Below are 27,079 nucleotides of genomic sequence, written 5' to 3'. Positions count from 1 at the left end.
GCCCCCCTGTGTCAGGCACTTCCGCCTCTGTGTCAAGGCTTCACTAAATTCTTGCTCACATCCCTGGATTTGTCAAAACATTCACTCTGCGCACACAGGTAAGAAGACAGACATTTTGCTGCTCTGGCTTTGTTCTCCTGTTGTTTTTTCTAGGCCATAATTTTTGCATTTTGTGTATAAGAAAGGTGGCTAAGTGCTAGTTAGCCACCTTATTTTATTTTAGCCCGCCCGCTAACGTTAATGCTAGCTGTCAAAAAGCTCCCTGACGTCCTGTCAGAGTTGGAGCTGTCAGCTCGGTGTGTGTTGTTATTGAGAAGCAACACCCCGTATACCTGTTTAATTACCGTATTCTTGCTTAAAACTGTTAGCTGAGGTTAATAAAGTTCAGAGTTGTCAAGCTAAGACAACTGCTAGACTCTAAGTGCTAATGTTAGCAAGCAAACACTTCACGGTAGCGTAGCATAAGGGATGGGTTCTCCTCGGCACTTCTGTAGCCAGTCCCACGTTGTTGCAATGGTAATTGAGATTATAATTAAAAACACAAAGGATGACAGTTGAGTGAAATATGGATTTGTAACTGCTGTTAGTCATCGGGCTCTTCCTAAATGTATTAGCAAGCTGTGCTAGTTAAGTTACGTAGTATGATAGTAGTGCGACTGTCAAATCTGCCCAAGGTGAAATGTACGTGGAGACGAATAAAGCTATAATAAAGAAAGAAGAACAATGTGTGAAAAAGATTAGTATAAGGGTCACCATCAGCTCTTATCTCTGGCAAGGCGTAGGTTGAATTCTTCTCATATCAGGCTAACTGCCTCAGCAAACATTGGGAATGTTCCTCTGCCTGTTTGTCTTCCCACTTCCTCCATCACCATGTACATCCAACTCAGAGGAGACACTAGACAAACTGTAGGTCTACATGTCAGTGTACTACAGGTCATTGACACCGAGCCTCACACAGCAGGCTGTTTGTGTGACACAACCCTCAGAGGCATACTTTGTATTGCTGCATCAAATGTCTTGTGATGGGAATGATGCCGGGAAAGATTACATGTATTGTCCCAGAGGTATATTTGTTTTCATAGCCAGTACAGAGAAACATCTGAATATAGTAACATACAGTGCTTACACTTGACACTGGTTCTGGTATGTTCAGATGCATACCAGCAGGTTGTTATACTCAAAATATTTTGTCTACCATTTGGGAATCTTGTGTTAACTGACTGAAATGCAGACACAGTTTTTGTAGTGGCTGAGGAAATGATACTGAAATATTGTGACACTTAAAGGAATAGGCAGTTACTTTTTCTTAAGAGAAGATAAATAATCAAACAATTTGTTGAATGCTTCCATAATTTTAAGCACTGCACTAAAGTTAAAATGCAAACTTAACTCTTTATATTTTTTTGATTTTCAATAGTTAAAAACAGTTGTACAAAAACAAATCAATAACCAATCCAAGCAGTGGATGGATTGACACTTAATTCATCATTTTGTTGATAATTTGAATACATCATTTTAGGTTGTTGTAGCCTTTATAAAAAGTTTGCATGTAACTTTTGCCTTTTTAAAAATGTTTTGTCGATTTGGCTAAATTAGAAGTCCTTTAATTGAAAAATTGGGAAACAAATTACAGTTGCAGAGCTAGATATACAAAATGAAATATCCCTGCAAATGTGTGCTATGCTTGAAAAGTTATGTTGCATGATTAAAGCTATTTTATAAATAACATCAATTAGAATTCCAATAAGATTCAAAGATCTAATTATGTTTTTAAATGTTTTCCTGTCCTGGAGAAATCACATTTTTCAAAAATAATTGGAACTTAAGCAGACACCTGCTGATTTTATTGCTACATTACACAAGACTCCAGGCCGTTCTCTGAGGAATGGCGGCTGTTGTCATTTTGTTTTTCGTCTCCCTCCCAAAGGTGTCTTAATTACCTCCTTAGCTAGTTGCTATGGCGATGGGCTCCATTTGTAAGTGGAGCATCACAGTTTACGCAAAACAGAAGAGAGAGAGAGGGGAAGAAGAGAAAAGAGATTTGTTGTTAGTTAATTTATTGGGGTGCTATTTAAATGTTAATTATTTGAATACCTTTTTATAAATTATGCAACATGTATTTTTTATGCTGTGGTTACATTTTAAGGAACAGGAAAGAGTTTTGCAAGGCATGTCCTAAAACCCAAATGTCAGCACAGTTGAGAGGAATAATGCAGTGATTGCAAGTCTAAAATACACCAAAGCAGATGTTACACCAGTGGAACCGTTTAACTTTTATGGCACCGTAGTTGTAGTTTTTAGATGTTATCTTTGTTCCTGGTTCTTAAAGGAAGAGTGAGATGTTAAGCTACAATGTGTCACTATAATTTAATACAAAAGGCACTAACAATATTGGGCTTCCTTTTGTTTCCGTGCCTCTTATATCTACCGTGTGTTGCCACATGGGGTTCTGGCAAAGTTGTAGCTTACCTTAGTCGAGGCAACCATCCTGGCAACAGGGAAACAGTACTGTATGTATGATCTATGATAGAGCAGGGTAACGGCTAGCCAATCAGGAGACTGTCTCATACACAGCATTGTATTGTTTTGTTGTGCATGTTTTCTGGCTCACGGTCATAATGAGTGCATGCTGGTAATCAGGGACAAACAGCCTGCTACAGACACACCATTACATCAGCAATCTTTTATATAATAAAGTTATTTCCCAACAATATTTGACACATTTTGTATGTTTATATTTATATATATATATATATCCTTTATTTAACCATTCTCATTGAGATTAAAATCTCTTTTCAAGAGCGACCTGGCCAAGAAGGCAACATGAACAATGTTACAACAAATTAATGCAGACGTTTCATTTCATTATTTTTCACTGCATGATGTAAATTGCATAGAATGCAACAAGTGTGACTTTGGGCGTTTGATTTGCTTTTATCGTTCTTCTTGTTTATTCCTTATTTAGAAAGTTTAGGAGCAGCTCGGTAACAAGACTGCAAAGTATTTTGTCGTTTGCAAAAGTTACACCGCTGCAGAAAAAGACTAAAAGTCTATAAACACAATTTGCTAGATATAAAGCCTGTACCTCTTCAGAGTCTGGAAATTATTTATTAAGAGATGCTAAAGCATTCAACATGTTAAATCCAAAAATATATTATAAATCCATCCCTACTGTCATCATCTTTGATAAACAGGACCACCAGAACAACAAGACACCACAGCAAAAGTCGAGCTAAACCAGATCATCCAGTTCCACGCTAACAAACAATGTTGATCACAACTTGCGTTAAATTCATTCAGTCAGGAGGAGTGTCGCTTTGTTTGATGCTGAGCAGGCTTTCTATCTTTAAACCTGTGTGAAAGTAAGACTCATCCTAGCAGGTTTTACTGCGCTGACTCACATTTCTGCATTTCTGTGTGTGTGTGAGAGACTGTGTGCTCAGCATCCTGCTCCGAACGAGACAGTGTTTTGTTCCTAGAGGGATTACACTGTGATCGAGCAGGAGGAACATGAAGAGGTCAAACTCTTCACCTCAGTCTGAAGCAGAGACACTAAGTATCTCTGCACAGGGATTACTGCTAGTTCTCCAGTAAAACAGAGGTAATGGAGATACCCTTACAAACATACTTTAGGCTTGAATCTTGAGCTATTACTTAAATGTTCTAGATGTTATTTGGACCTGACTTAGGGCTGAGCAATATATTGAACATGATATTGTGATATGACACTCGATATGGTCTCTAATTCTGGATTTGGTAAGATTGTTGTATTGCATAAGTTGTCTTTTCTTGGTTTAACAGCTGCAATATGAGTCAATAGTTCCACATCACTGTTGATGATTTACCAAAAATATAATTGTGTTAATATTTAGTGAAAGTGTCAATGATTAACTTTGTTTTAGGGGATACCTGTGGACTATTCTTATTATCTTAGTGCCTTTATGGCATTTATCTTAATTATGTATTTTCTGGCTAATGTTTATTTTTCTTATCTTTATAGGCCATAAATATGTCTTTTGTTTTCATGGCACAGTACTTAAATCCTTGAAGTCATTACTTTTCTTTCTACTTTGTATTTCCTTTTTATTTCTTCAGCAGTTCTGGTTGCATTAATACCCAAATCCATCTAAATGTAAAAACAAATGACTTATTGGGCTGATCATCAAAGGCTCCAGCCCCTCTCTTACTGTCTTTAGGGGACATGTATCTTTATGTATCAAGAGATGTAAGGGGGGGGAATGATAGGATAGGGGCAGAAAAAAAGAGATTTTCTTCCCACTTAACAATCTTCAACTTGTGTTAAGAAATGCAGCCTGCTTCTTATTAGTTTTGTAGCCTCCTCACACTTTCTAATTTCATGTTCCCAGCTGCACCAGTGTGTGCTTTAAGCTGATTGGGTACAGTATATTAATGCTGCTGTATGTTTTCCATTCTGCTGAGCAGCCGTTAATGTAGCCAGCGATGCAAGTCCTCCCTCTGCAGCCCGGGACACATCGTGTTGACGTTAGCACTTCAAATGTGCCCCTGTCAGTCAGAGTTCCTGTTAGCCGGTAATTACCGGACTATGACCGGTAAAATATGCTGAAGACCGGTAAATCTAAATCTCTCCGGTCAAAATGTCCGGTCAAAATAATTTCACCTTAGCGCAATACCGCATCAATTGCGCCACTTATGTGACAGACAAGAATAGTCAATTCTAATGTCTAACACTTAATGTGGAGAAAGAGATGTCCTGTATGGGTTGATTGTGCGTTGATCTGTTGGTAATGCCTCTGGGTTCCGGTGGGCATGTAAACAAATGCATAATGCTGCGCTATACTTTGTGGCCTCACCCGGTTGCATAGCAACGCTTATTGTTTAGGTGTCTTTTAATAAGCAGGTAGTCATATCATTAGCTAGAACTAGCTAGATCTGATCGACATTTTGACAGGCAAAAAAAAATTCTAACGGGAACTCTGCTGTCAATGGATGTACTCCAAGGTTACTCTTGTCATTGAGGTCAAATGATTTCGATGACATACTTGCGGTCGTACTCTAGTAATAAAAAGTTGTTTGTGGTTATTGACGTTTGAACTCTTTCTTGGTAATGGTCTTGTGATTCAGTTGTACCTTCCTAAGGGAGCATTGATGCATCATGATATACAGTAGTAGAGGATGTTTTAAGCAGCTCATAAAGAATAAGACATACACCGACATAGCTGTGATACAGTATGAACGTTTTTGGTTTCCTTCCTTTTTAGGGGTTGTTTCCTTGTTGTTTGGGTTTCTTGGACCTTTTTGTAATCATGGACACAACCTGACAGAATTTTTACCGAAACTCCAACAGTGTTGTAGTGCGGGAAAGTTCTGAAAGGCTGCTGGCCACGATAAGAACTGAAAAACAAAGGCAAAAGAAAGAAATGTATCTATCTTAGCATCTACATGGGAGATTTTAATCACTTTCACAAAACAACTGCATTAGAACAAATGTCTAGTGAGTTAAGAGCACCTCTGAAAAAATATTTTATTACAACAGAATTTAGTCAAAGGTTTTGTTATTTGTTGGTGGCTTCGTTAAAGGCTTGATATTGTATATCTATGTGTATATGTAACATATAGATACATTTCCTCTCTCTCTGTCTGTGTGTGTGTGTGTGTGTGTGTGTGTGTGTGTGTGTGTGTGTGTGTGTGTGTGTGTGTGTGTGTGTGTGTGTGTGTGTGTGTGTGTGTGTGTGTGTGTGTTGTGTGTGGTGTGTGTGTGTGTGTGGTGTGTGTGTGTGTGTGTGTGTGTGTGTGTGTGTGTGTGTGTGTGTGTGTGTGTGTGTGTGTGTGTGTGTGTGTGTGTGTGTGTGTGTGTGTGTGTGTGTGTGTGTGTGTGTGTGTGTGTGTGTGTGTGTGTGTGTGTGTGTGTGTGTGTGTGTGTGTGTGTGTGTGTGTGTGTGTGTCACGGTCTGCAGTGCTGAGGTGTGTCCCCTATTGAGGTAGGTGTGCGTGAAGAGAAAGAAAGAGGTGTGTGTGCTGTATCATTGCTAAGCGCTGAGCTCTGTTTCGCTTGGCAACAGCTCTCGTCTCCATTTCTTTCTCTGTCTCCCAGTCTGTCTATGGTCCTCTCTTTTTGTCTCTACAGCTTTGGATGTTTTGTCAGCCCTCGGAGGACGGACGTTGCTAAGCTAATAACTTTACAGACGACTTATGAATGAAACGGTCACATCGGTAGGTTTGTCTTTAGGGCTTGGAATGAAGGCAGTAAGGTTGTTTGCCTGTTTAAAAGTTAACAGTGTGGTTGCTAAATTAACAAGCATTGGTATCACATGAAAGGGCAACATGAAATGGTGATGCCCAGGGGGTCAGTAGAATTTGGTAGATTTTATGTAATTCAATTAGTTCGACATCCAGTAACTAGTTAACAGTATTATTGTAAACACTGTCTTTGTTGAATATGATTGGAAACTTCTTCTAAATATTTGGACGTTAGAATTTTTAAATCAGGGGGTCTTCCAACCTCCTTACTTTCATGTGGTTTTCTTTCTTTTCTTTTTTATTTGATGGGCTGATCCCTAAGATCATGTGTGATCATTTTAAGACCCAATGAAGTTTAGAGTCTGTTTACAATTGTGATTGGGCAACATAGTTTTAAGCAACAATACTTTTGGAAATCATTCTCTTTAAAAAACATTCTTTTTGTATCCACTGTCTTATATGAACTTGATATTTCTGGTAAAAATGGGTAAGACCAGCAAAGATGAACTTTCTTAACTTGGTCAGGTTGTAGTCAGCAGTTTTTTTTGGTGCAAAATGGATTTTGATTCTATCTGAATGTTTTAATTGTAGGAAATGTTTCCTCTACAGAAATAAGATGAATTGAGGTGAAGATCTTAGCCTAGCTACGTTCTCAATACTGTACGGATTCTCAGATTCAGTTTCTTTTGTTGGTTTTTACACATCTGAGAAAGGCCAAGTTCAGCCTGAGGGTTGTCATACGCTTTCTTAAGTGTGGCCGCATAATGAAGAGGCATTTTCTGTCTGCTTCTGAAGGTTGTGAACTAAGAGTCTGGAGTTTGAGTCAGTGTTGTTGACTGCAGGGACTTACAGTAGGACATTGTCTGCAACCTGATGCTTCCTGTTGCCTAATAGAAAATAAGATTTGTGTGGTGACTCCCAGGTGTGTTTTTGGCTCATAACTGGAAGCAGTATGTTATGAGATGAATGTTTAAGATATCTTTCATACAATTACAGCTGGATCGATTCCGTCTAAAGTAATCTGTGAATTGTAGTCAGTAAGTAGCGCTTTACAACCAAGGACAAAGAAAGTCAATTCTGTGCATTTTGATGCAATGATACTATTTACTACAGCCCCAGATCACCGTAGCCCTAGCTCAATGTGTTGTTTTGCAAGTCCCATCTCAGGGAGGAGTTTAACTGGAGAAAGGCAGCTGGACAGATGTTCACCCTGCCTGTTTTAGCTTTCCAACAATGATAAGAAAGGTTCAATAAAGCATCATTATTCTTGGGTTGAATGGATGATACAGTTCATCACCTATACGATTGTATACTCAGCTCATGCAAATCACATGTTTAGCCATGTTTGCTTTATCTGCAGTGCAGAGTACAAGAAGGCACTTGCCATGTCAGATGCTATGTTCTTACATTTTTTTTACATTTATCAGATTACATTTACCTTAAGAGGATTTTCAAGGTTTCCAGTATTGACTTCCCACACATATGATTGCTCTTCTTGGGTCTTTTAAATACCTTACCCTGATATGATACAACGTTGTTAACGTCAAACTATCCACAGAATAACTGCATAATGTTTGGAGCAGAAAATGAGGCACTTTTTTCCTGTTAATAAGTGGTGAATAATTGTTGCATGGACATCTGGTTGTCTGGATATTCTTGTAATGTTTGCAGTTCATGGGAAGAACACCGAGTACTGAAGCTCTGATGAAGTATGTGCGATAAGGGTTATCACTATTGTAGGCTTGGTCATGTTTTGGTACATAATCTGGCCACTTCAAAGCAGGAAGTATTGGGAAAGTCGCTTTGTATCCTCGTACTAGGGAGATACATTTGAAACACTCCAATTGACTTGTTTCCACCAATCTGGATTGAAAATACCCCGCTGCCCTGCATTATGGGATTATGAGACCATAGGAGTAACACATTTTATTATGTAAATGTTTTGTCTTATTTTAAAACATCATTTTAGATTAAATGGAGCCAATCAATTACAACACATAGATTAAAGTTTGGACGTTAAATTAGCTGTTCGAACAGCTATACCAAACATGTAATTCATGCTGTCCACCTTAACCATTGTGGATTCTGAGGCCAAAGTTCACTTGTGTGCTGAAGGCGTAACCTACTGAGTCACAGGCAACGGTAGAAAACCCTTCCACTGTGTCGAAAAGTCGAAGGAAGAAGAAGGAAAAACGAGAACAGGCACTATTTTCCCCAAGATTCAGCGTTTCACCTTCAGAAATGACTACCTCATTTCACCGCAGGTACGTCAAGAGTTTGTTGACGAATCCAGAAACAGCATAGATTATTAATTATAAAGATATTTTAAGTAGAAGAGTAAGTGTAAAAGGCCTTCAAGTGATCTTATCTAAATTAGGAACAATTAACAGTTTTTCAATTTACAGTTTTTCAATGAACAGTTTTTCCATGGCTGTGTATCATTTCTTGCCTATAGTTTGAAACCAACAAGAGCTGAAATGTACAGATCAATATTAATGATTGGTCTTGACTAGAGTTGGAGGAACCAAAAGACAGTACAACTGAAGATAACGAAAGAAACATCGCTCAACAATAATCAGTAACATTTCCATTAAAACTAAAACGTTTCCTTGGTTACATTCTCTAGTTCCCCTTTGACATCGTGTCATCATCTTTATAGGGTTGCAAACATATTCATGCAAACATATTTAAAGCACAATACTCTAAAATGTAAACATTAACTTTGGAAATGCAGAAGCTGTAATGAGAAAGGAGACTATTGTAACTTGTTCAGCAGACCTAATATAACAACTATTGCACGTCGATAAGTGTTGAAACCTAGTTTGGTAGGGAAACATCAATGCCCTTTTTATTTGCCATTGTGTGAGAAATGTTATGTCATGATAAGCTACAGTTTAAACCTTTTTTTGATATTGTAATATTATACCTGAGTTTCAACCAATACCTAAACAATATTATATTTACTTTTTTAGGGGAAGAGGAACATAACTTTACTGCTAACTGTGCTAACTTGTGATGCTTGACACGTTTGCGATATTCATGTTCAAACACAACATGATTTAACTGTAATGTGAGAAGAGGCCCCTGCAGTGTGACTGTGTACAGCTTACTACTAATAATGGGTCAAAGTGTAAGTCAACATTTGTCATATTTGCTAATCGGTGTCATTATGATGGTTTTCTTGCATTGCTGACATCATGGGGGTCAAAGGGGTGATTGAAACAAACAGTTGAATTGGCTTCATCATGGATTGTTTCTATGAAACTGTGATGGTCTTAAGTGGACAGAAATACAAAACAATGAGTAAGCAATATTGATTATTAGTTTTTATAAAGCAGAACAATGTTATCTGCTGCCAACACAGTAGAGCATTTCCTTTCCAATAGCTATTTTGGTTACTGACCAGTGAAGCATCACTAAACCCTGTTTAATGAGTTGAGGGATTCAATTGGAATATGTTTCCACCTTTACTGATTTTACTAAAGAGAAAGGTCAAAAGCAGACATTGAAGAATAAAAAGTGCTGGTCCAAGCTGTTATCAACTTGTTGTTAAAACAACTTGTTCTCGCATTTCTTGCTTAATAGTCATTTTAGACTGGATGTTACTTCCCTGATTTCCATGTTAAGTGTGATTATGCTGTTTGGAACTGTTTGGAAAATGAACTTGAGTTTAAAATGTAGATCCGAGCCAATGTAACAAAGACCCTGAATGCCTGTGACGGTGATGTCCCAATTATGTAACTACTGGTCCATACAACTCTCTGTTTGCACTCAGTGGGCCATGATGGACCAAACTCTCAGCCTGACTAAGCTGCTTTTGATCTTGTAGCCTGGATAGATGAAAATGACCCTTTACCCTCATCTGAAAAAGTACAGTCAAATATAACTCAGGATAATGGGGCTTGTGAGGGCAATTTCTTTCGTTTCAATTGAACCAAACCTCAGTTCGATAGAAGCAGATTATTTGTCTAGCTCTGAAACGCAGTATTGTTGCTCAGACATGGACCAATCCATAATAATATTCTCTGTGGGTTGTCATCAGGCTTAGTTCTGCAGGACGATTACAGAGTTGTATGAACAATTCCAGTTTAGCTTTGACAATATATTTTTCACATTGCTGCTTCATAGACATACTTGGTTTCTGCAAAAACATGTTTTTCTCTTATTAGTCAGACTAGTCTTTGGTTTCATGGAAGGAAACGACTCTCTGTTTACCCAAACTGAATACCTATATTGTTTTTCTGTCTCTACAGATCCTGCTTCTCTCGACAACACCAAAGAAACCTAACCTGAACTCAGAAGTCAGCTGTCGTTGTCTCTGAATCAAGCTGCAGATTTGCTCCAATTGAGCCCCTGGATATTGAGCGAACATCGTGCTGTTGCCGTGCTGACAGGCCAGAGGGACATTGATTGCCAGGTGTCCCTCCAGAGGAACTCTGAGGGGTCGCCACGGAAAGGAACATGTTCTAGAAGTCGTACGTCTGTCCTAATCGACTAGTCGGCTTTGACTCTAGAAGATGAACAATGAGGATGAGTTCTACGACGCCGTCACAGGTGTGTGAAATAAAAGAGTGATTTTCTGTGCCTGTCCGAAAATAGAAAGTTCCCAATTGATGCCAGATGTCTCTACAGATTTTTCACAAAATTGTTGATTTGATTTCTTCTCTTCATTTGTAATTTTCTCAAACCAATATGTATGTATCATTTAGGTTAACTAGGATCTAAATGTATTTGGCTGCAAGAGGCTATCTCGTAATAAGCTGGTCGTTTTTTTCTCAATCATAGAAGCATAATACCCTCTGATGGAACCTAACCTGCTGTAGTCTGATGATTATTTCAATAATTCAGAGGTCTGCTATCTTGCGGTCATGATCGGTAATGTCAACGACAGCCTGCATTCTGGGAGGTTGTGTGGTTGTGGTCACCTTTACAAAATATAAAGAAGTATAATTTGTGTGGGTTTTCCAGATAAGTACTCATTTCAGTGTGACTCTTCTTTCTGGGTTTAGGGATATCACTCACTTATTGTAAGTCGCTTTGGATAAAAGCGTCCGCTAAATGCAATGTAATGTAATATCAGTTGGTATCGATATCCCAACATCAACAGTGAACGCTCTATATCTGATACCCGTCATAGAGGCAGTTAAATGAAACCTGACTTTTATTAAGGATTCATTGGTTTCAGATTTCTGCTTCTGTAAAAAGATTAGACATGTCTCCATGCATGGGATGCCACGAAGGGTCTGATGTCTATGAATTAGCTCATTATAAAGATTTGATTTAGCTAATGTATTATTTGGAGTTGCTTTGACTCACAAGGACGTTGTATATACACTTGTGTGTCTCTCCAGTGTCATCCTGACTATTTACTATGAGAGGGGCGTAGCTTGTCTTACATTCCAGGGGTCTGACTCGCCAGACTCTGGAGAGATACACTTTGAAGTGTTTCTCTTGGTTTTGGAAACACTTTAATACTCTAAAGTTGGAGGAACACTCATTCTGAGAAATACTGACTGGTGATGTCAGTTAAAGTTGTACGGTCATTAGAACAATGTGAGAAATAAGACATTTGGACAACAACATGGATTTGTTGGCTGTGGACATAGTACTGTTTTAGTAAAACATTATAATTAACAGCAGTTAAAGGTGGGGTAGGTAATTTTGGAGAAACCAGCTCGAGTGCGCTAGAATTTGAAAATACACAACCGGAACAAATCTGCCACTTCCTTACAGAGCCCCTCCTCCAACACACACGAACGCGCACATGACCAATGAGGGCACGAGATAAGTTTGTGCACAGATGGAAGGCTGACAGGCAGGTAGGCCATCCAGTTATTTTAGCCGGCCCGGCTAAAATGATTGGTCGTGCTTTTTACAGTACTACGGCTTCCACAAATGACATTTTTTTATGGATTTTTTGTCAAAGCACTGAAGATATTCATTGCTATCGGGATGTTAAGAGCATTCCATGGAATATAACAAAAAGTGTATCTCGAGCCGGTTTCTCAAACTTACCTACCCCACCTTTAATCGCTTTAGTTTTTAATAGGGTGTTGTTCTGTCAGCAATTATTAACACAATTGCTTTTGTGCCTTGACTGCCTGTTGTGACCTTTTGTGTGATATTGCTAGGCACTCATGTTGACATACATTCATTGCTATTAGACTATTATTTGTTCTTGTTTCCTGCCCATAAGTGTGTGTTTGTATCTGCCTGCCTCCTGTCTTTGACCATATTACTAATCTGAGACAGATGTATTATTAATGTGTACACAGGGTCAGATGAAGTCAGGAACAGGTGGATTCCAGCATGGCTTTATTGTCTAGTTTTTTGCTCCCTCATTGCACCTCTACTTTTGGTAAATAGATGTTAACTAGTATTACATTTCAATATAAATGCTAGTCTTGATGAATTTTAGACTATATTGATCCTTAACTTCTATCAGCTCTTTAAGAATTATCCAACCAATACTAAGCAGATATGATCTAGGTCACTTCATGGGACTGGAAGGATCGGGTTACATTTCTCTGTATGTTCTAAATCAATGAAGATTTGCAGCACATGGTGATATTGCAACATCTGCTTTTTCAGCTTGTGGCTGGAGGATTTGTACTGATCTGGTTTGTGCATCACAACATATTGTTCTTTAGTCAGAATCAGAATCCCTTTATTAGTCCCACAGAGGGGAAATGTACGTTGTTACAGCAGAAAAAGAGCCACAGACAGCTTAATGTTACACATGTTACATTATGTAACATGCATTAAAAAGTACTAAGTTAAAAAAAAAAAGTAGTGTGCTACAATTACAATGAATCTTGTGTTATATATTACCTTCAGTTGGCAAACATGTACTCCAACAATTGCAGATCCCTTATTCAGCTACTATGATGTAAGATCTAATGTTTTGAATACTAGCTTACACATTTTGCACCAAATATGAATGACACACCTGCATGTAGTGAAAGGCTGCTCATTAATACTCTGTGTTAAAGCCCTTTGTGTTACATTTCAATCTAAAATACCGTACCTCGGTAAGAGTACACACCTGGTACGTTTGACGTAATACGGACAGCTGAGTAGGCGTGTTTAATAATTGATAATACACAACTTATTCTATTTTAAGTGGTTGCTAAGGCCCCACCTTGAGTTCACCTCTACTCCACCCTGCAGCACTTAATATTCATTTAAAAGTCATTTATCTTCTGGCTGACACCCAGGTGTAGGTCGACACCTGCATGTATTCCCATGGACATTTACTGGTAAACCCAATACCCTCACAGCAGGTATACTATTGGTGTGAGGCCAAGTTATACAGATTTATTTTTGGCGTGTGCGTAACAAAATGCTGCTTTTCCCTCGTAAAATGTTAAAGTGATGCCAGAAACAATATTTGTGTTCTTCAAAAACGCTTGAAAATATGAAACTTGTGTCAGACGGCATTGACAGCTTTGTTATTACTGAGCTCCGACATTGCATTGTTGTTTAAGTCCGCAGCGCCTTCTTGTATACGGGTGTCTTGTTTCGCGAGAATTTAAATATCTTATATACAAACTCAGTGCCACAGTATTGCCCTCATACTTTCTTTTTCTAGAAAATCCCTGAAATACTATTTTGTTTCATATGGCTGCGTCATGACAGTTTACACGGGATTTCTGAATTACATTGACATGTATTATATTGTGGAATTTTAGAATCATGACCATGAATTAAAATAAACCATAGCATTAGGGTTTCTGAAGTGACACCACTGTAATGTAAGTGAAGAGGTTAGTCTGTGTAAACAGGTACCAGGCAATCAATCACATTTGCCTGTCACACACAGGCTCAATGTCCCTGATGCAAAACAGTTTGCAAATGTTTTGCACCATCCGTGACTTTGACCAATGTTGCAAGCAAACCTTTAGAGAGCTTTATTTCTCTCTGAATATGCATTTCTGTGTTGCCTTTTATTGCAGTAGTTGAAAGAGCAGGTATTCTGCGCAGAGCAGCTGCTGTGACCTTGAGTAACACTCTCTCTCCCACAGGCCTGGATTCAGACGAGTCGTATGAAGGCGTATCGGAGGCCAGCTTCAAAGATGCGCTGGTTTTTGACAGCAGCAGCCAGAAGAACAACGGGTCTGTGCCACAAGAGAATGGCATCAAGAAACACAGGTACTGCTGCATTCCTGCCTGCATTCCACCTGCTGGGTTTGTTTGTATGTGGGTTACCTCCGCCTGAAACCAGCTCAATGTGTAGGGCAGGGTCGAAACACATTTCTTCTGTCCATGTCGCAATATTTTGTTATGCTGCTGTCAAATGAGAAAACTAAAAAAACAGCATGAAAAAACATGAATGCTTTTAGTCATATTAGGAACATTGGGTAGATGTGTAGATTGCCTCCTGTGGCTGAAATGTGTGTAACGATAACAAATACAACAAATCACTCATTTAAAATGATCCCTGTGTTTTTTTTCTTTTTCTGTTTTTCAGGACGTCATTACCGGCGCCCATGTTCTCCAGAAACACTATCAGTGTGTGGAGCATCCTGAAGAAATGCATCGGACTGGTAAGGAGCCGCAGACTCCCAGACACAAATCAAATGCTAATATTCTGAGTATGCACCCACACAGACTTGAAAAAGGAATACAACTTGAAGTGGTGGCCTGTTACACATACCTTGGTATCTGGCTTGATGATTGTCTCAACGTCATGTCAATAACCTGTTTAAAAAACTGAGGGTTAGGCTAGGTTTCTTCTACAGGAACAAGTCCTGTTTCTCGCTCGAGGCCAGGAAAAGGCTAGTCACTGTGACCTTTTGACCTGTGCTGGACTATGGTGATTTGATTTATATGAATGCACCTGCCAATTACCTGATCAAGTTAGATGCTGCGTATCACAGTGCACTGAGATTTGTGACAAACTGTAAAGTATTAACCCATCACTCTACCCTGTATGCAAGGGCTGGTTTGCCTTCGCTAACTGTACGGAGGCTCAGTCACTGGTACATTTTTATATACAAAGCCATGTTAGGGAAACTTCCATCCTACATCTGCTCCCTGATCTCACAGCGAATTGTAAGTGGCTACTGCCTGAGATCGCATGCTGTGGTTTTATTAAATGTGCCAACTGCTAGGACTGTCTTAGGGAAGATAGCATTTAGATGCGCAGCTCCACTGTCTTGGAATAGTCTGCAATTAAAATGGAAACTGAGCAATCTGGTGCCACTAAATGTTTTTAAAGCTCGGTTGGATGCTACTCAATCGGATGCTGTTGGTAACTGTTCATGTGGATAGTTATGTAAATTGTAATCCCTGTAATGATGCTGTATGATGTCCTTTTTGTTGTTCTGTTGTTTTATGTTTTTATGTTTCATGTGGAACCTACTTGAGCAGGTCTCCCTTGAAAAATAGATCAATTGATCTCAAGGGAAACAGATTTTCAGTAGCTGCTCATTATTTTAGGGCCCTTGTAACCAGAGTCAGAGCAGTGTTTGAAACTGCGTCACTGCCATGTCAAAAACTGATTGTGTAATATTAATTGTCTCCACTTCAAACAGTATTTGTTAGATGCCATGTGATCAGGAGATTGGAGAGATTGAAATCAACTCGGATGATTACAAACTTGTTCTCTTAGTAAGGGTCACTGTGTGGTTTTTCCCAGGAACTCTCCAAGATCACGATGCCCATCGCCTTCAACGAGCCTCTGAGCTTCCTGCAGAGAATCACAGAGTACATGGAACACACTTACCTCATCAACAGAGCCTGCGCATTGCCCGACTCCATAGAGCGCATGCAGGTCAGACACACACACATGTACAGGAAGGACATCAAATAAATACATATTCTGTACATTTTTTGCATTTTCTTGTTTAATTTAGCAATTTTTTTCACTGGATCTATATGCACATGTATTCCACTCTTGAAAACATTGTATTCCAATTATTTGCACTTCCATTTGCAAAAAACACGGTTTAGCTACACGGTACACTTTACAGCCCTTGTGTTTTGTTAGGAAAGTTCCAGGTAAACCTCAATTAGTTGATTTCAGTTGCCATTTTGACCTCAACATGATGGGTTTATAATCACTGAATGTAAGAACTGCCCTGGTGCTGTAATTAAAGCTATACATGAGCTACATATTGTAAATAAAAAAAAACAGATCAAGGTAATTTAATTCTCCATGGTGGTGTGCACTTATCCGCTCATCCCCAGTGTATTGGATCAATAAAGCAACCAGTATGGAAAGCTCGACACACACAAACACTTATTGACTGACTGAGCCTGGCTCTAAACAGAAGGATTCATATGAGAACATGCTAGGCACAGGGAAAAGAAACTAACACACACTCACTGACATGATGTGTACTTTGTTTGTCTTTAGGCGGTAGCTGCTTTTGCTGTGTCAGCGGTTGCGTCTCAGTGGGACAGAACTGGAAAACCTTTCAACCCTCTGCTGGGAGAGACCTATGAGCTCACCAGGTACACACACACACACACACACACACCTGAATTTCGAAAATAGTTGTAGTTCTCCTTAAGATTCTTTTGGGCCATTTTAGCCTTAATTTGGCAGAAATGGGGGAGATAAAGAGATCAGTGCAACTAAGGCCCAAGGGCTAGAATCAAACTTGAGTGGTTGTGTTGTCGCCCAGTTTAACGTTTAATTTCCTCCCTGCCCTCCACAGAGAGGACCAGGGCTTCCGGCTGGTGTCGGAGCAGGTATCCCACCATCCCCCGGTCAGCGCCTTCCATGCAGAGAGTCTGGTGGGGGACTTTGTCTTCCACGGATCTATCTACCCCAAACTCAAGTTCTGGGGCAAGAGCGTCGAGGCCGAGCCGAAAGGGACCATCACACTAGAGCTGCTCAAGTAAGTCTGGTGACAGTTTGTTCACGTCACAGTTTTCTGATCCAGAATCAGTTCCTCATCTCTTCTTCTCCTCTCCTGCAGGCACAACGAGGCGTACACATGGAGTAACCCCTACTGCTGTGTTCACAACATCATCCTGGGGAAGCTGTGGATAGAGCAGTATGGCACCGTGGAGATAGTCAACCACAGGTGAACTGCACATGGGAGATGTAGTCTGTGATTGTTTACTCTTTACAGCAGGTCCTTTGTACTGTAGGCACGAGTGCAGTTTGTTGTTCATTTAACTGTATTGGTAACCTATGGGGACCCAAACAGTGTTTTTATAATTTGTCAAGACAAATATTAAAGGGGCCCTATTATGCTTTTTGGGGTTTTCAATTTCATATAGTTTGTTTTATACATTTTGGTGCATGTAAATGGTCTGCAAAGGGTAAAATCCCAAAGTTCCCTCCAGAGGGAGTATCTCACCCACACACTCGCCCCCCCCAATCAATATTTTAGTTTGTAAAATGGTGGGAAAAAAAAGTTGAACGACTGACCTTTAAAGTTTCCTAAAGCCAAAGATGATGGCTGAATATTGCTTGTTTTGTTAACCAATTATATCACATTTATAACAATATATTTATAAAAGGAAGAGGGCTAATTCACATTACAAAAGCTGAACCTCAATGATCTTTCTTTGAGCGTGATATTCTACTGAGAATTTGAGTTTTTTAAAGAACACAAATGTTCTGCTTGGATGCCTGAATAAGGTCTGTTTATAGACAAACTTAAGATATATTAATGATTGTATTGCACAACATAGTTGAGCCTCAAGCACACTCTCCTCTATCTTTGTTCAGCAATCCTGCCCGGCGCCTTCATCTACTCTGACTCAGCGTTTCACTTGAGCAGCTTGTGTACTCTCTGTGTGTCTTCTCGTGCAAACAATACGTCAAGCACTTTGTAAACCTTTATTTATTTAAGCCCTGCAAGGCTTTTTTATTATCCTTATGTCCATGCAATCTGAGTCATAATCACACAGCTGCTGAGATTCTGCTGGCGCTTAGCTGTACTGAAGCACTGATTGGATAAAAGAGCCTTGCATGAAGAACAGGGAGCGCTTGATCGAAACTTAGTGCAGGAAACAAAAAAGGCCTGTCTAGTTTCAGGCTGTTCTTTGTCTAAACAACACTAAGGAGGAATTCATTTACACTAATGATGCTCTTAATTGCAATTAGTAGATCAGGAACGTCGGTTTAGGACATTTTAGCCTCAATCTTCACTGTTATAGCATAAGTCTTTTCTTTCATCATTATTATGGACTAAATAAAGCTATGGACGTTAACCGGCTCTCCTTCATTCTGCAGCACTGGAGACAAATGCGTGTTGAATTTCAAACCCTGCGGGATGTTTGGCAAAGAGCTGCACAAAGTGGAGGGATACATCCAGGATAAGAGGTTAGAATGCACTCTTAAAATACACTTCAGTCAAATGTTATCCTGAACTGGTTCTCCATTATCCTTCTCTGCTTCTTCCTCTCTTCTCTCTATCTTCCTTTGTGTTGTCCTTCATTTCCACTCACATATCATTTGCATATGTTTCTCTTTCTCATTCTTCCCTCCATTTCTCTGTTCTCTCCGTCAGTAAAAAGAAGCACTGTGTGATCTACGGGAAGTGGACCGAGTGCATGTGGAGCGTGGACCCTCAGGCGTACGAGGCCCACAAGAAGTCGGAGAAGAGAGGGGACAACAAGAAGCACAAAAGTGTGAGTAGAAGTTAGGAATCAGATTCTTCAAATCTAAAACTGTTATGATATAGCAGATTAACAAAAAGAACTGATCACATTTAATACACACAGAATGAAAGGAACTAAAACCAGCGACTCAACACATTATAAACACGGAGAGTAACTAAAACCTAAATGAAATCACATAAAATCAATTCTTAAATAGTGGGTTGTATCAGTATTTATGTGTCTATGAGTATTTTATATTTGCATAACAATAAAACAGTAGACAGTATCGTATTGCCTTTATTTGACCTATTGTTTAAAATATAATTGAATTGCTTGTTTTCTATACTTATCTTGTGACTTTGTATTTTGGTCTTGATTTCCTGTTGGTGTCCACAGCATTCTGTGTGGTCATATCCAGGTAGAGCAGCAGACTGTAGTCTGTTTGCTTGTTTGTAGTGAATAACATAGCTGTAACATGTATGTCGTTTTCCTGGTGGGTTTTAGAAAGACCTCTACTGAAACAAGACACCCAATCCTGTTTATAAAGTATAAACTAAGATGCTTCACTCTCTGCAGTTTAAATAACAAGTGTGTTTCCCAGGAGGACCAGGACGAGAACGATGACGCAGACGACATGCCCGACGCCCAGGAGACGGTCTGTGTGGTACCAGGAAGCACTCTGCTGTGGAGGATAGACTCCAGACCGGCTCTCTCTACTCAGGTACCAGAAAACACTCAGAAGAGCCCGATACAAAAAGTCTGATGGACCTTCACATAATATAAAACCCAGAAAACGATTAGCTTTTTTACCCAAAGTGTTGATTGCAGGGACTGTAATGTTTCATTGATGCCACATTTCCGCTGCATGTTACGACACGGCTCTCCTCAACTCCACTTGCTTTTTTTGCTTTTCATTTAGCTAGAGTTGTTGATAGTACCCACTTATTTTCCCGTAACACCTCCATAGAGGTTACAATAGACCTGAGCCAATACAGAAAGGTGGTAAAGCATAATCAACATTTAAGGAATCCCATAATGACTGGTGCAATATCCAGAATGCAGTAAGGGCAATGTTTCGGTTGAGTTCCTCATATTAAAACGAGAATGAAAGATCATGTGAAATAATGTTTCAAAAATGATAATTCTCTCTGATATATTGCAAATCATATCGCAATTGCAGAATCAGTCAATATTATTGCAACCAGTTAGGCAGGAATTAAAAGACTACTGTTCACTGATTGGTCAGAGAGAATCGTAACTAGCCTGACACGGGACATCCTGCACCAACCCGTCATATTCAGCGAGTGTTCGTTCACAATGATGTCAGGGCAGATTCAGGCGAGAACACTACCTCCATTAAGGAAAACATTTTTAGAAAAAGGCCTGGTACTTTAAGTCTAAATATGCAATGGAAATTAGGCATTTCAAACATTTAATATCCTTAACTCCCTCTCAATCTTTCTTCCACTTCCCTCCCCAGATGTACAACTTCACCAACTTTGCGATGTCTCTCAATGAGATGGAGCCCGGCATGGAGGGCACGGTGGCCCCCACAGACTGCCGCTTCAGGCCCGACATCAGAGCCATGGAGAACGGCTTGATGGGTAATTCCATATTAAACATCCCTTTTTAAATTGTCTTGTAGAGTCTGTTTGATCACAGCCGACTGACGAGACAGATTAGTCTCTCTGGAACTTCAGAAAAAAAGGAATAGACACTAATGAGACAATGCTGCCCCCTGCTGGCTGTCTGTGTCACTACCATCTCTTTTTGTTGATCTAAGCCTGCAGCCACATGAGGACGATAACGGAAACGCACCGAAATCGTTATCAAAAAAGTCTTCCGTCCACACGCAATAGGCACCGGAAACGTGTCCGTCCACACGAGACAGCTCGAACCGCTGGAGACGCTGTAGTACATATGCTACATATGGCGGTGTGTGGCGCAGTGGGTTGTGCGTAGGTGTTCGGATCAGGGGGTCACAGGTTCAAACCCCACTGCAGTCAGCATGTCGTTGTGTCCCTGGGCAAGACACTTCACCCCAAATTGCTCCTGTGGGGATTGTCCACAGTATTGAGTATGTAAGTCGCTTTGGATAAAAGCGTCTAACAAGTGACATGTAATGTAATGTAATATGCAGTGGCGCTGTACTTCTGCCAAAAAATACACCAAAAGCAGCGAAGAAGACTTCTCCCGCATGCATGGTTGCCATGGTTGCCCTTCTGTTTATTCTCCGCGCTGGATTTAGCAGCAGAGGTGGGGTTTCGCCAGTCAACATGTTCGTTCAAGTTTAAATCTTCCGGACAAAATTAGAAAAGTGCCGGTCAAAGGTCTTCTTTGTTATTTATTGAGCTTTAAAACAAATGAATAACGAGTCTATATAATAATATAATAATAATACACGGAGGACGGAGCCTCTCTTTTCCTCCCCCTCTCCTGACAGCCTGTCAGTATCCGTGGTCTTGTGCGTAAACACGGAGCCGTTTGGCCCCCCAGAGCGTTTCGTCCGCAGATCCACCCACCTTGGGACCCGTTATCGTTATCGTTTTCCACGTTTCCATGTCGGCCTCGTGTGGCCGAACCGTCTATCTGATAGAGAACTGTAGCAGATACGACCGTTATCGTCCTCGTGTGGCTGCAGCCTTAGAGAGTTCAACACTACTGCCTTGGAGTTACGAGTGTATTATACTGAGCTAAACTGTATAATTACAGATGTTTTGTTTGTGTGTTACTTGCAGAGGAGGCCAGTAGGGAGAAGGAGCGTCTGGAGGAGAAACAGAGAGCGTCCAGGAAGGAGAGAGCCAAGGACGAGGAGGAGTGGAACACCAGGTGGGAAACACACTCTCAGCAGAGTGCACTTGTACACACAGATACTACAAACAGAGCAGAACTGTGTTGTTGTGAGCTCTGTTGTTCTACATTAGATCAAACTGGCCACCGTGCCAACAAGACGCCAACATGACCATCATCTGTCAACAGCTTCAAAAACACAATCGTTTTTCAAACTGAATTAACATAATGTGATGAAAAGTAAGATTAGTTCATAGTTTTATTAAAAAAAGTAGTGATGGACAAGATAATAATCCTCTCTATGCTAACAACATTTCTACATTTATTTATTCGTTTAAGTTGAGCATTCGGAATTTCACATTTGGAAGTGGAAGATTTGTAATCCTCTTTGTATCGTCCAACATGCACACACAGTGAAATTCAGATTTGCTAAGTATTAGGAAAAGCTGAACAACATATATCAGTTTAGGCACTTCATACATCTCTTTTTAGTCTAGATCTGCACACAAAGTTGCATTAAATAAACATGAAAATGAAAAGATTTTAACAATAAATAATACATGTAAGTAACTGCAGCTACATTTCACTGCAACTGTACCCGGTGACACAGAATGGATTGCTTAACACCAGAACCAGCAACATTCCATTACCCCCAGAAACAGCATCAGCACTCGAGACATTAAATATGTAAATGACAAACGATTTCAAACTCAGTTAATGGGGTTAATTGTTAAATTGCTTCAGGTAGTAATTATAACTGATCAAAAAGTTCAGATTCATGCGCTTGTATAAACAGAAAACAACATCATTATTACATGTAAACAAACTCCTCATAGTGTATGAACTACATTATTCTAAAGTGTGCAGTAACTTTGGATAATAACACAGGAATAATAAACGGAGCGCTCTCTTTTTCTCTCCCTCTCCTGACAGACCGTCTGCTTCTGTCTCATGCAGCTCACTGATCAAGTAATGACCCCACAGTAAAGAATAAACACATTTATAACTAGTTTAGCATGTGTCAGAGGTAGATTAGAAGTGTGACGGTCCAACTTGAAGTGTGTGTTTAGGAGAAGAAATGTATCCTGAATCATTTCAAAAGGTGTCCTTGTGTGTGTGTCCCAGGTGGTTCCAGATGGGCACCAACCCGTACACCAACGCCCCGGCCTGGCTCTACACCGGGGGATACTTCAATAGAAACTACCAAGACCTGCCCGACATCTACTGATAGTCCTCCAGCCTTCATCATCCTCCTCTTCCTCCTGTATAACCTGCAATGTCGTGAAATGGAGAGAAATGTACAAAAAAAGAAATCCACGTTCCCATCTTCATCTCACTGCCTCCATCATCTTTAAACTGAGAGAGACAGAGGAGATTGAAACTCATCACGCCTGCTTCATGCCCTCTGAGTCTTCAGCTCTTTTTTTTTTTTTTTAAATCTCTGCTTATTCTCATTTTTGGTGATTTTGTCACATAGCAACCAGCACATTTTCTTCCTGAGGGATGGCAGCGGCAGAGAGCTGGTGAAATCAACGGTTCATCTGAATGTTTAACACTTTTACTTCACACACTCTGAGAAAGCACCTGACTGTCACACGTGTTGTTATGGCGTTAAATCATGAAGTAAAACATAATAATCACAGTGATGGATTTACAGTCAAAGCAGGGATGTGTGAATCATGAGGCCTCTTTCTTTTTCTTTACATGCTTTGAAAATAAATATAGATGACATTGTACCCTTGTAAGGAAGACGATTATAAATGTTGGTGAAAGGAGCTCATTACTGTCTGTGTGTAATATCCCTGAAACACTCTCCACCTCACATTAACCTTCTGCTAAAGGTTTATGTGCTGAATGAATCCAGACAGACTACTAGAGAGCAGATGCTTCCTCGACAGCAGAGGGGGATTGTGATGCCAGAGTGGGGGGGGGGGGGCCAGGAGAGGAACCACACACACCATGTGACGTTCTCCTGCACAGCAACACATGAATGAACGCCTGACCTTTAAACCCCCGTCTGCACTTGGCTTCTGTTTGTCTGTACAAGTAGCTTTCTCTTGCAGTGTAATTGTAAAGTACGATTAACATTACCGAAAGAAATTAGGAAACAGCAAGTTCTCTTTAGGCACAATTTCCCCATGAGTTTGTCATTTATAACTGTGTATACAACTCCCAGATTTGACACAACCGTCACCTGTGTGGAGAAAATATAAGTAAATGCATAAATTATCGTATAAATATGTACAGACACGTAAAAGCCATATTAACTACAGGAGAGGGCACTTGGTGTGTGAACGATGGCAGTTATGAAACCTCAAGATTGACATTATTATTGGCACTCACTTTAGCATGATTAAAAAAGGAAGCGTTACTCATGTCAGTGTAATAATCTGCTGTGCAGTTGAATTGGATGTAAGAGCTGGACAAATGTCACTAAAAGGAACAAAATATGTATAATTGTGTGTGTTGCTCCCACACAAAAGGGGCAGATCTGTTGTTTAATTTTCCGTCTTTGCTGTGTGTACAATTTGATTGTAGCAAAAAAGGAACTTGTTAGATATCATCGGCAAGTCGTACGCTCCCAAACCTTTTCAAATTGAAGCAAAAAGTACTCTAATGAACGTAAGCACATTATAAGGGAAAGAGACACAAAAAGCTGAGTGTTTGTACAGAAACTTGATGAGTCATGCTCTGCACAGTCATAATCCTTTATGTGTCGGTTTGCTCGGGCAGATACAGTCTGAGGTTGTGAGGCGCGCTCAAATTCATATGTGATTTATATATAAATTAAATGAATGTATAATGAACCTTCTACTTCCTGCTATCTGCAACACACACTCTACACACTTCCTGTTTGTGAGATTGTGACTACCAGTACTAGCTTTTGTTGAAAAAGGGAACGTTGCACCCTAGTTTGCACTCCTTTAAACAACGATGGCAGTAGTGTAATAAATCTATTGTGACCTTTAGTAATGTTCATTTTAAATCACCATTTGATGCGTTTTGTTCCCTGCTATTTTAAATATCACATTTCCATCAGTGCTATTTCACCAACTCTATGCAAGTGTTGCACCTCAACATGAATCTGTGTCATCTGTTATTGTACTGTAGCTTTACATTCCTCGTAACACACACACACACACACACACACACACACACACACACACACACCCTCACTTTATCTCAATATACTCCGAATATTTGGAAGTAATTACATACACATCTTGGACCAATTTATCTTTTCATTTGTGTTTAATTTTTTTATTTGATTTATATGTCATGCTTAGCAACTCCCTTTTTCATTCCCTTGTTTTCGTGTGATTGTATTTTATGTTTATTATTTATGATGTTTGCGGTTCTAGGAAATAATTATGTCGTTTTTTTTCTTTCTCCTAAAACATAATTCAAATTATTTTTTAATAATGTAAAATCAATCACCGGCTTCACGCTTAGCTACTCTCATTAAAAATGAATCCCACAAACACTACATTAGTAGAACTGGTCGAATGCTAAATGAACCCGAACAGGAACAAACCATTGTTGGAAAGTGCTGATTCAGCGTCTACCCCTCACATTATTGCTGTGTCATTAAACGCGCTCCATGTCGCTTTGTGTCGGTTCTTTCTACATGAATGCCTTCTGTGTAGTTTCTCCTCCTGCACTGTATCACGGGGTTGTTGTCAATGTTATGTGTGTACAAGTGCTGCACAGAGGTAATCACAAATGGCATATATCATTTTGTGCAATTGATTTATTTTTATAGTATTTAAACTGTTTTTGTTGAGAACGTTGTACCAGATGTTTTACTTTGGAGGTGTGGGTCATATCCAGTCTGTGGACAGCTTGATAGAATAATGAAAGGGGGGGAAATGTCTACTAATAAAATCCTAATTTCAATTCATGGCCACTTCTCTTTTTCTTTTTTGGATTAAGATTAACGCTAAGGAACATGTTGGAAAAACTCAGACCACACTGAGTATACACTGGTTTTCATAATTGACTCGGGATGACTCAACAATAATACAATTAACCACTAGAGTTCATAGCAGAATGCTTACAAGTCAGAGTAGAGAAATCACAGTTGTTACAAACAGCCATGTTGACGTGTCATCACAGGGTAAAACAACAGGAGGGATTCATAGATTCAGTACGGTCCAGTTCTATTTCGTGTCACAGTGAGCTAGATTTCACAACAACAGGGCTCTGGCCCAACGGAATGGAACAGGGCCATAAGAAGTGTTATTAATGTGTTTACCCTGCCATGACAAGACAAAACAGCTAAATGGCTGCTGTGACAATTGCCTGAAAATAAATATGCACAGACCCTGAAACTAAATGGAATTGAGCCGTCATTCTGCCAAGAGTTTCTGTATAAAACAATAATCCCAATACATTTTTCTCCTGTAAGGTACTGCAATATTAAAAACAGTGAACATGGATGATTTCACAAACACAGATGTGAGTCATCAACACCTTCTGCAATCTAATAATCAATGATTGTATGATATTTAGAATTCATCTTAAAGGGGCCCTATTATGCTAAATTCCAGTTTTCATACTTGTATTTTCTGTCTCTCCTGTGACATGTCTCCACGCTTTAATGTTCAAAAAGCTCTTTATTTTTCTCATACTGCCTGTGCTGCAGCACCTCTTTTCACCCTCTGTCTGAAACCAGAGCCCAGTCTGCTCTGATTGGTTAGCTGGCCGGCTCTGTTGTGATTTGTCAACCACTGAGAAATGTTCCGCCCCTCGGCCTATCTCGTACAATGTGTAGCCAATAGGAGTGCAAGTGTTACTTAGTGATGTCACTGTTACAGAAGTAAACAAAGGAGACCAATGGATGCATCTCAGGCAGGGAGGGGGAGGAGCTCTGGGATTTTAGCCTTTGCAGACCATTTACATGCACAGAAACATATAACACACTACAGGAAATGGAAACCCCAAAAAGCAAAAGAGGGCCCCTTTAAAATCAGGGTGCACTTTAAAAAAATAAAATAAAGAGGGTACACAGCAGGGTTTTCTTTTTATGTATTTGCCTTTTATTTATTTTCCTGATTGAAATGTATTGTAAGGTCATAATTTGTCATTCATCACATTACATGGCATGATGCACCAGGTCTACTACACCCATTTACAGGAGGAATACACGGAAACATACACAAGGTTTTACAATGGGGAACAGGAAGTTAGCTCATTGCACTTACAACAGTGAATGGAACACTTTGTAATCATTTGTAGGCTCTCAACCTTTTTTCTCTAGTTTATTTTCACCCTCTTTTTTTTCATTCATTTTGTTGGGTTATTTTTTCACCATCTAACCCTCTTCATCTCCACCCCAAAAAAAGTATCTGTCCACCCTGAAAAATTACATGGAAGCCAGATATTTACCCCCCCTTTTTTTTATGTTTTCGATGTCATCTCATTTTACAAACACAACATGTATAGAAACTCTACACAGACCAATATATTTTTTCATTTTTTTTTCATTTCCGAATACAACTTGTTT

At 39.7% G+C, this 27,079-nt stretch overlaps 1 protein-coding gene across 5 annotated transcripts; it reads left to right on the top strand.

Moving 5' to 3' along the window:
* Positions 1-25,470, top strand: LOC117494148 (oxysterol-binding protein-related protein 2-like). 5 transcript variants are annotated; one of them, XM_034144872.1, is made up of 16 exons: positions 36-98; positions 6,107-6,192; positions 10,473-10,773; positions 14,244-14,370; positions 14,690-14,765; positions 15,860-15,994; positions 16,580-16,677; positions 16,884-17,066; positions 17,148-17,255; positions 18,416-18,505; positions 18,693-18,813; positions 19,385-19,504; positions 20,264-20,387; positions 21,522-21,612; positions 22,507-22,542; positions 22,699-25,470. In XM_034144872.1, exons 3-16 carry the CDS (start codon positions 10,737-10,739, stop codon positions 22,799-22,801), a joined length of 1,449 nt encoding a protein of 482 aa, XP_034000763.1. In that variant the 5' UTR covers positions 36-98; positions 6,107-6,192; positions 10,473-10,736; the 3' UTR covers positions 22,802-25,470. The 5 variants fall into 5 exon arrangements, with proteins under 5 accessions (XP_034000762.1, XP_034000763.1, XP_034000761.1 ...); XM_034144871.1 differs by lacking the exon at positions 6,107-6,192 and having other exon boundaries at positions 1-98; XM_034144870.1 differs by lacking the exon at positions 36-98 and having other exon boundaries at positions 6,024-6,192.
* The last annotated feature ends 1,609 nt before the right edge of the window (positions 25,471-27,079 follow it).

This window comes from Trematomus bernacchii, unplaced genomic scaffold, assembly GCF_902827165.1.
Source record: "Trematomus bernacchii unplaced genomic scaffold, fTreBer1.1, whole genome shotgun sequence".
In the NCBI taxonomy this organism is placed as follows: Eukaryota; Metazoa; Chordata; class Actinopteri; order Perciformes; family Nototheniidae; genus Trematomus; species Trematomus bernacchii.
Note: the sequence above shows the minus strand (reverse complement) of the source record. Positions and strands in the feature narration are given on the sequence as shown.

Coding starts and splice junctions, on each gene's coding strand:
- LOC117494148 (XM_034144871.1), top strand. CDS start 10,737: ATGAACAATGAGGATGAGTTCTACGACGCCGTCACAG. Junction 15,995..16,579: donor ACTCCATAGAGCGCATGCAG/GTCAGACACACA, acceptor GTTTGTCTTTAG/GCGGTAGCTGCTTTTGCTGT. Junction 21,613..22,506: donor GAGGAGGAGTGGAACACCAG/GTGGGAAACACA, acceptor CTCTCCTGACAG/ACCGTCTGCTTCTGTCTCAT.